The 12452-nt window shown below is 40.8% G+C and overlaps 1 protein-coding gene across 2 annotated transcripts in view; it reads left to right on the top strand.

Moving 5' to 3' along the window:
* Positions 1-4842, top strand: part of sik2b (salt-inducible kinase 2b) — a 55982-nt gene extending 51140 nt beyond the window's left edge. The window contains exon 15 of one of the 2 annotated variants that reach the window (XM_059331438.1): positions 160-4842. In XM_059331438.1, the coding sequence (XP_059187421.1) occupies positions 160-817 (658 nt within the window). In that variant the 3' untranslated portion in view covers positions 818-4842. The remainder of the gene's footprint in view (positions 1-159) is intronic. The other variant, XM_059331439.1, reaches the window with a different exon arrangement.
* Positions 4843-12452: the final 7610 nt, after the last annotated feature.

Here is a 12452-nt window from a genome sequence, read left to right on the forward strand (position 1 = left end):
AGTTAAGCGAAATCTGTGGCTATTTCACGGATTTCTGTGAGACCAGGTTGTCTTTAGCTAACCACACATCAACAAAACATGCAGGAAAAACTATATATTTGAACTCAGCAAGCTTTTTGTTCGTCCTTGTGTTCATTCAAAGTTTTGTCTTGATCTAAGTGGGATCTACTGCGTTCCTCACAGACTGAACCAGAAGAGGATGTACCTGCAGCAGTCCCAGGGCATGGGGCTGCAGACCTACTTCAACCAGATGCAGATAGCTGAAGGGTCTTACCCGCCAGGCGGCCCTGCTCTGGACCTGGCGGCGTCTCAAAGTTCCCCTCAGGGCCCCCCCATGTCAGCCGGCCACCAGCCCCAGCAGCAGGGCAGCCCTCAGGCCTCGCCCCCCTTCAGCCACCCTCACAGCCTGAGCCCCTTGATGGAACCGGGCGAGGGCCTGCTTTATGACCCCTACATGAGCCACCACCACTACACCCAACACCTGCCCCCCGGGACTCACCTCCACCACCAGCTGCACCACCCCATGCCTCACGAAGCCTCTGCCGGCGGTCTGAGCTTCAGCTACCCTGCAGGCTGTGAGCAGCACGTTCTGGGGCCTTCAGCAGAGGGGCTTCACCCAGAGTACGAGTTCTCACTGGACCCCGCCTTGTTGCCCCCCCCTGCTCCGGGAGAGGCCGAGGCCGGAGCTATGGCCGGGGTTTTGGCCGGTCCGGGGCAGTCAGACGGCCTCGGCCTGCCTGACCTGCAGGGCTCCCTCCTGGACACTGAGATGATGGAGACTGTGGACTCCCAGCATGGCTTCGTACTGGTCAACTAAAGCCGGCTGAGGGGGGGTAACAGAAAGCAGTATTAAGCAATGAGAACCTACACAGCACTAAGAGCAGAGAGAATGGAGATATCAGCGGAGGAAGCGTAGCAACAGGGAAGGAAAAGTGTTAATTTTTGTACGACTAATACGAACTTCATTTCTTAGTTGTGATGAACCTCAGACAACCTTTCTACCACGATCCTCCCTTAGCCTACCTCCCTTTCTCCCGCTCCTCTTCTGTTCTCATCAGCCCTGTGAGGCAGGAACAGGTCCGATATGTGGCACATGGCGGGCCTCGCCGCGCTGACTTGGGGAGGCTGCTAACGTCACAGACGTTGTGAGGACTGCGCTGTGCAGCCCGGCGGGGTGCCGCACATCCTGGAGGCTGCCAGAGAGCAGCGTTTCACCTAGAAATGGTTTGGAAGTGAACTAATTTAGGACTGACTGTCAGGCAACCATAAGGACAATGGCTGGCAGTGTTTTTTTTGTATTTAAAAATAGGACACCATCAACAACAATAGACTGGTTCTCAATACACTTTGTGCATTTTTTTTTATTTCAGTAGATAAAAAAACAACTGAACAAGAGATAATGGCCCTCATTTATCACGGTACCATGGACATAACCGCAAATTCAAGTGTTAAAAGTGCTTTTTGTCCATTTAATAGAAATGTTCTCACACACTAAGTGACGCAATGGCCGTGTTCATGTGTGCACAGGTTTCAACACTATACTCCAAAAAACATGTAACTTTAGTTTGTCATTTTCCTAAACAAACACCCTAAAAAATGCTGATTGAAGCACCACGTTGAGGAGAATTGCACCATTTGTTGAGCTTGTGCTTTCAACAGCGCTAAACTCTTTTCAAGCTATATTTTTTAGTATTGATGAATGAAAATAATAGATACAACACAATTCTGTAGCTGCAGGCTTTCGCGTAGGCCATGTGACATAAATAATATTTGTTTTCTTTTGTGTTTTTATAGATTGTAACTACTGATCCTGATTTATTTCTTACACTACTGAACTGCTTTTTTTTTTCCACCTTTCCATCCGATTGCACACACTTGCCAGGACTCATTATGCTCAATAATATGAGGATAATTACCATGTTTTTGCAGGTGAACTGGCCACACGTCTATTTAACAGTTGAATTGTGGCTCATGCGTTCGCCTGATAAATGAGGGCTGATGTAATTAACGTGTGTTTGGTTGAGAAGTAGCGGTGTTTTAGACAGTCGATATTATTCTATTTTTGTGGCAATACTGAAGCAATATTATTAATCCTTAATGTTGAGGGATTATGAATGGAAGCCTCACCTGTACAGCCAACTCTGATTGGTTCCCGGGGACCTCTGAGTCGTCAGCAGTGACATCACTTGAGCCGATGATGTAACCAGGAGATAATCTCCCCCCCTCTCTCTCATTTGTGTGTGCAATTATGCACAGTTCAAAATTTTCTGCATTATTTGTCGAAAAAAGACAAACACTGTATCGACGTCTCCACTCAGAATACCACAAACTGTGCTCTCCCCCTCAGAGTACAGTCGTAGCTTTTAGATTAATTCTGGTTCACATCCTCCATGCTCCAGTCATGCCTCTGTGTTGTTTTAATGATGAATCATGTTTATAATAATAATAATGACCCCTTACAGATTCCCCGCATTAGATCTAATGACAGAATGTTTTCCTCTCTGAGGCTGGGCCCGCTGTGAGACAAAGACCTGCCCAGCATCAGTCACCTGACTCTGGATTTGACTTGTAGACTCGGCACGATCTTTGACTGACAGCGAACCAGCAACACGAGAGACGTTTTTTCTTTTCGCAGCACTTAGACTGTGTTCAATCTACTTGAAGCGCACACATGTATCTTCTTTGACAGATGATGATTTTTTTTTTAAAAACTACTTTTCATTGAAATAACAGGACAGTGAACGTCGGAGGGTTGAGATGAGATTATTGGACTGTCATCGTCTGTCAGACTGTGTGACCTTCAATGGCCGTGGGGTTAAACTGTTCAAGTGTTTGTCAGATTAGCTTTCAAAACCAGATACACACTCTCAGTCTGAAGACTGGATTGAGGGGATATCTTATGCGGCATTTCCACTGCGTGATACGGCTCTGCTCGACTCGACTAAACCCAGATTTGGTACCTTTTCCTCCCTTTCTTATTTAGTTTTCCTTTGGTCAAAGGAATAAAAATAATTGTTGTCACTATCAACGGTAGCTTGGCTATTTAAAAAATCTTGCAGGATGCAACAGTGACGATTCTCTCTAAGCGATCAGTGGTAGCAGCGTTTTAACTCCACCTAGAAAAAGTATCAGGTACTGTGCACAATCTCTGCAAATGGAAAACCAAAAGAGAGAGGGCTTGAGAAGAGCAGTGCCGTACTATGCTGCAGAAACACGGCATTAGAGTTCACAATCAGACCAGTTTGAACAGGAGTCTTCATAGTTGCAGTTAACGGTCTTAAATGAAGGCTAGAAAATGTGGACCAACTGTGGTTGCAGTCTTGTGAAAGACTTAAAGGAAAAATCCAACCGAAAATGCTTTTAACACTGTCTCCAAGTTGATGAAGGCTGCAACTGATGATGACATTATTTTAAGTTATTTGTCAATTAGTTGTTTGGTCTATAAATTGAATTGTTGACAGAAAAAACACTGTTCTGTTGTCTTTCAGTGGCGTACTTTTAAAATTCTGGTTACAATCGATCAACGTGAGATGACGGATGTTTCTCTCATTGAACATGAGTTTCCATCTTTACATCTGAGAGCAAAAGCTTAGTAAGTCACCAATTAGCTCTGACATTTACGAGTCAAAAGGGCAGAGATACTAATAACTCAACAACAATGGCCTCAATAGACACGGGTGCACTGCAGCCACAAGACATGTTGCAAAACAGGTCCTGTGGCTGCGTTAACAGTTCCACCCTTAAATTTACAAACGCTGGATATGTCTGTGCGGTCATACACCCACATTTTAATTGCGTAATCAGCTCACACCCAGTTCGTGGGTCATGAAATGTCCCTTGGAAAAAAAAAGCACAAGACAGAAGTGAAGCAGAGCCGATTCTCAACATTAAAATAGTCGATACACAGCAGTGTGAGAGCGTCAAAGGGTGGATTTTTGCCTTTAAGTGAATATTTTGATGATTGTTTGCTTTCATATTGTCAATGGTCAGGCTAGAACGGCTACAGGACGATCTGTGGAAGTTAATTACTGGAGCACTTTGACAACAAGGGGGAGAAGAGATGTAGCGCGAGAGGAGGAGGAGGAGGAGGAGGAGGAGGAGGAGGGAAAAGGTTTGTGTCACTCTGCTGTTTCCTGGCAGATGAAACAAACCGTAATCTGTAGGAAACACCTTTCTCCTCTCTCTTCCCCGACAATAATGGACACAAAACAAATTTCTTTCAAAGAAAGACCAGACACAGTAACACTTTATCTGATTAATCCAAGAAAGTGAAACACCCGTCAGTTTATGACGAGTGTTCTTTGTAAAAAAAATTAGTGAATCTTCGGTGCACCGAAGTGAATTTTGTGTTGAACGTGAAAAAAGTGTTCAGTGTGCCTTTTACTTTTTCGTATTTTCAATCTAAATTAAGATTTTTCAATAGCACCATTCTTTCTGGTTTGACCCTTGTATTGTTTATTTTCTTATGATTACTTTTTCCGAAAATAAGTAGAGCCAGGTTTTACAAAGGTACAAAACCAAAGTCCCTCAGAAGTTTCCCTGTACGACCCACCGTGTGGAGTTTTTGGAGCTTCTTTGTCAGCTTCTCTACCGTGCTTTTTCTTGTTGGTCAATCAGTGTATGCCATTTAAAAGTATTATAGCAATATTTCTCTAGTTGAAGACTAAAGTCATGAAGATTCTAGTGGACGTGTTTCCAAGTATCATAATTTCACCTCCTGCTGATAAAAACAAAAACATCAATCTATCAATAGAAATCCAGTTTTATATTTACCTTCATTGATGTTGACCACACATAAGCTAACTTGCTGTTGAGATTAAAAAAAGGTTTATTGAAAATAAATGTTGTGGGTGTTTTATTTCGTGTCGACGAGTCACATGATTTCTCAGTGTGTTGACGTTGTTTGTGTTCATCCTGATTATAGAAACATGACGGTAAAGTATTTTCTGCTACCTTCTTGTCCTGTAACTACAAACTGCAGCCGTCCGATAGTCCCGGGGTTGCCTGGTGTGGGCGTGGGTTAATGACCTGGAAAAGTGAATCACAGCAAGTGCTTCATATAAACTGTTGAGTCATAGCTGAACCTGGAGTCATCTCAACCAGAACTGAAGCTCCCGAGGCGGCCAATCCAGCAGAAGCTCCAGGACTGGTTCTGTTGCATCACTTAAATATTTATATTCTCTAACTACCACCTCAAGCTTTTTTTATTGTTGGGGGTAAATGCTGTAACAATGTAGTCACAAGTGTGTGACATATTTCGAGTCGCAGCTATAAAGGAGATGACAGATGTTCTCTACTCATGACAGAAGAAGAAGGTGTAAGGAGGAAGTGTGTGAAACATAATGTGTGATACTATAAGGTGATAAGACAAAAGAGGAAAGTGTGTGTGGCACAGGTTTGGTTAGCAGACGGGAATCTACATGAAGTCAAACATGAAAACACAGAACGGTGATTCAGAGCCCTCCAACCAGACCACAGGAGAGTTCACACCAAATCACAAAGGTTGTTGTTTGCACCAGATGACCACACAAACAAGACCTGACACATAAAGAACACCTCTCTCAAGTCACATCACATTAAACTCCACGGGGACGCCCACGTCCTCACAGCGTTACTGTCTCTCTGAGGCTGTGGCAGCCTCCGTTTCAAAGCTAGTGAAGATACTGGTATCAGAGGAAACTGGGCATCCACTGGTACAGTTGAAACCAGAAGTTTACATACACTATATAAAAAGACACATATGCTTTTTTTCTCACTGTCTGACATGAAATCAGACAATCACTTTTCCTGTTTTAGGTCCGTTAGGATTACCAAAATTATTTCTATTTGCTAAATGCCAAAATAATGAGAGAAGGATATTTTTAGACAATTTTTTATTACTTTCGTCAAAGTCAGAAGTTTACATACACTAACATTATTATGCCTTGAAACAATTTGGGAAAGTCCAGATGATGCTGTCATGTCTTTGGAAGCTTCTGATAGGTTCAAAAACCAAAAAGACAGAAAAAAAGCATATGTGTCTTTTTATATAGTGTATGTAAACTTCTGGTTTCAACTGTATCAACCATGTGATGCCAGCTTGTCATAAAGGGGCTAAATTACATTCCAAAGATAGGCTATTTTATTTTCCAAAGGAATAGCTGGAATCATTTTCAAAAGGGTTCTTTAATCTTTGACGTCATGATATCAAAATTAAAATGTGACCTACGGGTACCCACGTGTACTGAAGAGGATTGGGTAGAAGAAAAAAAAATAAGAGAGAAAAGCTCAGCTGTTAAAAGCTTATATGCAAATATAGTCTGCAGTAAAATATACAATATTATTACTTGGATATTACTACGTAAGCAGGGCTGCACAGTTAATCCAAATTTTTATCAAAATTGCAATGTAGAATGTACGGAACAGGATTGGGGCCAGGGAGGAGAAAAAAATAATGAGGATTTTTTTTTCATTATGCAGTTCGAGAAAAATGTTGAAATGACGAGTATAAAGTTGAAATACAATTTTGAGAAAAATGTCAAAATGACAAGAATAAAGTATAATAATAAAGAATAAACTTTTTGTTTTCGGTGAAGTTGGAAAGATATTCACAGATTGGTTGTTCCAGTGTCGATTAGTCAACAGAGGAATATTGTTTTCAGAGAAACGTCTATCCAAACAGTAACTGCATCCTGATTTTCATCAATGTCAAGAAATGAGCAATAACCATAATAATTATGGGTGTAGTAGCACTAAAATCCCCTGACACATAAATGAGTAGTTCTTGGTAGTACACTGTAAAAAAAAAAAAAAAGATAAACAATAGCTACTCAATAAAATTGAGGCAACAGATTGCATGCAATATTAATGAAATCTAACTTTGTTACAAGTTGAGTTAATAACAACTTAACAGGAAGTGCCTGCCATTTAAAAACAGACTAATTCTATTGTGTTGGATTAATTCAAAATTCTCTTGATTTAGAATTACATACACATAAAGATTATATTTAATGTGATCAAAATAAGTAGATTCTATCTCAAACATTTTTATATTAAAGTTACTAAAACAACTGCCTCAAAATCAAGGACACATTTATATATTAAGTAAAATGAAATGACTACAGAATAATTTATTACAGTGGAAAATTGAGTGGAAAATCAGATTGTAGCTTGCAGTCTACGTTGCCAAACTCAAAAAGTTGACTTTTTTCATCCTCTCATAACTTTTTTTCTCCTACCTGGCCCTAATCCTCTTCCATACATGAGTCTCCCCTTACAACATGCCCACTTTATGCTAACTCCATGCAGTTTGGTACAGGAACATTTTTTCTTGAAATTGCATAAATAGAGTATCACGAGAAAGATACTTGTTGATTTGAAGAGCTCAATTATATTCATATGTGATGATGTTAGCCCCCAAAGTAGCCATTTCATCTTTCATCATTCATTTTTTTTAGACCTTGAGGGATTTTTGACCACTTTTATAAATTCTTGAGTGTTCAAAACTAGTCAAACTTAACACCAAATTTGAGTAACAAATGGCATAAAGACAAAAATTGCTGCAAGAAATTATTAGACAATTGAGCATGGGAATGGCCTTCATATACTTCAATCATAATGTTTGTTGCTTTTCATACACTCTAAACTTTCAAAATTTGAACTGAAATCTAACCAAAACTTGACTAGGAAAACACTTAGAGTATTGAGCTTTGATAATATTCCAGTTACCAGCTTTCACATGATGTACAACAATACTATGTTACATACTGATGAGCTGCTATATCCCCATAAAGAAGGGTCAATTAATCTGATTACAGATAAACACATTCTCACAGTGACGGACAGCATTAGTTGAATTGTAAAAAAGGTTTTACAACATGCATGTGAGCTTTCTGCCACAAGTTGTGGCCTCAATTAACCTGCAAGGACGCCCAGGGGCAAAAAAAAACATGTATTGTTAGTTTAATTCAGTTCCACAGACATTCCAGCTGTGCCTTCGTCTTTCAGGTTCATGGTTGCGTCTTTCTAACCTTTCACTAACAATGAACAATGACTGTCAAACAACTCGTCATCTCCAACAAGAGCACCAAGAGGGAGCAGAAATGTCAGAGGCAGAAAACTGACAACTTTGACAAATAAAACTAAACTAAATGCACACTAGGCAACATTTTAACCCATAAGAACCCAGACCCAGTAATCCTTAAAGGAAAATTGTGGGGGATATACCACAGACCAAGTGGACCACATAGAACACATTTATGACGTTTTAAAGAAAAAATTCTACCCCTAAATGTCAAAGATCTGTGATGTGACATTGGGCATTTATGGTATTTATGTTTATGATATTTCTAATTTTAAAATAAAAAAAAAACTAGACCCTATTTTCTACTTACAGAGACACAAATTTGACTTTTTCTTTGCACCTCCAAAACATACATTAAAAATCGTGACATTAATAGTGCTGTTTAACAATAAATTATTTTTCATCATTTCATTATATTGCATCTCCATAACATATATCAAAATTGTGACTAGCTACTTTTTCACATTTCTGTTTCCAGGCACATCCACATTTTGGAGAAGTCCCTTCTTATCACAGTCACATGACCACCACACCAGGGTGTTGAGTATATGTCGCTTCGGGATTTAATGAGTTAATGTGAAGCATAAAGCTGAATATGGGAGATTATAGAAGATTTAAAGTGTTTGTTACACGGGTGTCACCGTGGGTGCTAATGGGTTAACCCTCTATGGTACGGTGTTGCTCTCAGGCAATATATCAATTTTTGACCTGTCAAATTTATACAATGCATGTTTTTGAGTGATGCGATACTTTAAAAAAGAGGGAAGAGTATAGGGAACCAATAGCAATGCTTTAATTTGTCACATGATCTCCAGGAGGCCATATTAAAACACTATTTTGCAGACTTTTCCAAAGGAAACAGCTTTGCCATTTAGTGCCACAAAAAAATCACTCAAAATGTCATTTCCTGCCCTTTTCGATCTGGAAAAAAATATATTCCTGCTCATAGGTGAGAAAACCTTCATTTTAGATAGTTTCATAAACTTAGGCTGTTCAAGACATTCATTTCAATGGGTCGTTGGTTCAGACAACATTCAGTTAAAAAATTTCCTTTTATAATGTTTTTAAATTTAAAATGTTATGTATTGTACCCTGTTGAAGCTACTGAATCTTTTACACGTGTTTATTAAATAAATGATTATGATTAAAATCAATTTTACAAACTTTCTTTTTCACTTGTGCACCGTTATGGTACAATGTTGCCTATGGGCAACAAACCCCAAAATCTTCAAAAATATGTTTATTTGGTGTATTTCAAGACAAAAAAAGACTCTCCAAACATTTTTTTCATAATGCGTACCATAGAGGGTTAAATACATCAATCTATGTAAACTGGAACACGCTTTTTCTGTGATAAAAAAGAAATCACACTTCACCTTCAAACTTCACTTGAGCCTCTGTAGTGTTTTGCTGAACTATTTTATACTATCAGCGTTTACAGGGAGCAGGACGAGGAGGAGGAGGATAAATAATTCATCAGCACTGATACGAACTGACCCGGGGCTGAGATCACTGATCTGACATCACATTTATCTCCATGGTGATCGCCTGTCAATATTGATCAAACTACATGAAACTCAAACACCTTTTTGCTGATAGTAAAGTGCTGCTAAAGGGGGCCTGTCCTGAGCCGAACTTTGATTGGTTGACCTGAGCTTCACATGTGAGAAGACGACTGCAGGCTGGAGATACATGCAGAGCACAACATGCTACTATAAAATAAAAACACTTGGCACTCGGTGCAGGTTGAGAGCAGAGGTTTGTCCCTGTTGTGTGGAAAGGATCATGTAAAGAGAACACGTCAATCCAATCAGCCCACTCAAACAGAACAGCTAATCCCACTAATACACCAGCAGAGGTAGGTAAGGGAGGGGGTCAGTCTGTTCATGGAAACCAGGGTCTCACTTCTTTCCTGGGATCAGACCATGTGCACAGCACGCTGCTATATGTGCTTATCAAACTGATAAGTCTGAAACACGGGATGGCTCACTCTCAAACTGATCAAATTTCAGTCGAGGTCGCCTCACATTTTGCATCTGTTGCCTTGAATGCAAAGTGAATTTGACTCTGTGAGAGACGAAGACCTGCGAGACAGTGGCTTTATAAACTCTGCTAAAAAAAACAAAAAAAAAACAACAACCTCCCTCTCCTTCCTGCTCAACACCTTCTGCTCTGGTACGAGAAAGAAAAAAAAAACCTGTAAAGAAGGGATATGTCGAAACACTTTCATTCTATATTTGAAAAGTGCAACCTCGCAGCAAATTTCACTAAAAGACAGCAGCATTTTCCAGTTAAATGTAGTTATTTATAGTATGTATTCAGTGCCATTGTCTGCCATTGAGACCTTCAGACGGAGAAAAGAAAGCTGGTACGAGGACAGACAGTGGTAATCTTCTTCTTCTTCTTTTTCCCCCCCAATAAAATATCACAATATCAGAGGCCTATTCACTCATCAGGCCAAAGTATACTGTAATGACATCAATGGTTTCCATGACAACAGGAGGAGGACTGATGACAACATCCTACTGCGTATTTTTTAGAGCAGGAGATCACAGCACTGTTCAGGATTAGAGCTGCACAAGATAAATAAATAAATGTTTTTAAAAAAAGGGCTGGGAGACAAATATTGTGAATGCAGAGGGGGAAAAAATGAACTTTTGTACAAAGTTGCACCTTTTCTGTCATATTTACTGTGCAATGCATGAAAAAAATGTATTGAGAAAAAGCATGCAAGCTGATGTAAATGCTCTGCATTGTGTGTTTCCTTATATGAAATCAGCTCTTCGCTGAAGGTCATGCTGCACTCATACTAGTGTCCCCAATTATTCAGCTTCCGTCCCGTGTCTCCAAATACAGCCGAACACATGCTGGCCAGCAGATGGACAGAGTCTGAAATCCCAGTACAGATGACCCAGTAGCGCCTGGAAGAATCAGTTCCTGCAGACTCTGGGCTGGATGTTACAGCCGAGAGATCCTCACGTTTCCTCTGATATTATCTCAAGTTGGTACGGTTTTATAAACCTGTGCTGCAGAATAAAAAGAGGAGGGGGAGCTCAAGTGACAAGGTGACTTAAGGAAAATGAGTGGGCCAGTGCTCCTCTTCTTCCCGGCTGATGTTTGTCATTTGTCACCCTGAGAGCATCTGACCTCACTGTGTGAGTGTATGTGTGTGTGTGTGTGTGTGTGTGTGTGTGTGTGCTGTGCCGTGCTGTGTGGGGGCTTTGCTTGACTCCTTTCATTATAAATGACACAGTCCTGGGAGGCAGCTGCATTGACGTCAGGGCTCTCAGCGCTGTCAAGGGCTCTGGCTGCTGAAAATCCCCCCAAATAACAGGATCTAAATAGAAAGAAATAGGTTGCTGCTGTTTCATTACTGCCTCGTGAACTCAAGTGGATTTAGGGGGGTACGGATTAGCCCTCGCCCTCAAGTAATCATGTTTTAATGAACATTTTCAGTCGGAGGAAAAAATTGGAGTTCAAGGCTTTGGCACGCTCCTCCTGCATCTAGATCACAGGCTTACAAAAAAAAAAAACTCCTGGTAGAATAAAAGAAAAGTCAAAGCATGGTTTGGTTATCAGTCTCAGAGGTTCCAACGACCATCAATCCTCCTCCGTCTTCGCATAAAGCTCTCAAGGTGGTCTCGCTGTAGCAGAATGTGCTGACACACAGCAGCTGCACAGACCTGTGCATCACTGTATATGTGCATAATGTGCTCCGGTGATGAGGTATATACAGTCAAAGGGCCGGGTGGAGGATTGGGAGGGCTACATGGCTCCGAGCAGGGCTGGTGGGAGATTTGAAGAGATTAAAAAAGAGAGGTTGAGATCCTCATAAAGATCTCTGCCATGTGATTTATTGCCCTAATCCTCTCTCTTGATTGCTCATTTGGAATTAACAGAACGATGTCTGCTGCATGTAGCAAAAAATAAAGTGCAGCTGAAGATGCTGTTGCTTGAAGACCTTGAAAAGTTATGCCAAAGAAAGATGTAAACATGTTTTTCCGTACTACTTGAGAAAGACAAATATTCTCTGGGCCCAGCCCTTATTTTGCAGCGCTGCTCTCCTCGGCAGTAGTCAGGACCAGGGCAGGTGTCAGCTGCAGATCCTGCCCTGCCCTGCATGGTTCCCTGTGGCCAAAACAGCCCAGAGGACCCGCGCTTTCATCTCCACAGCAGCTGTCTACCAGGTTAGAGCTGACCAAATATGAGAGCAGGAACATGTGAAATTAATACCAGATTTTCTTGAGTTGAAGCTATACTTCAAGGATGTTGTTACAATGCCGACAAAGATGGTTTAGCATTCTTGGACTTCAGGTTTTCAGCATCAAGTCACAGAGGATATAATTAGCCCTTTTTTGAGACTGAACAACTTCGATACTTGATGGTCCAG

This window comes from Centropristis striata, chromosome 4 (genome assembly GCF_030273125.1).
Source record: "Centropristis striata isolate RG_2023a ecotype Rhode Island chromosome 4, C.striata_1.0, whole genome shotgun sequence".
Taxonomy (NCBI): domain Eukaryota; kingdom Metazoa; phylum Chordata; class Actinopteri; order Perciformes; family Serranidae; genus Centropristis; species Centropristis striata.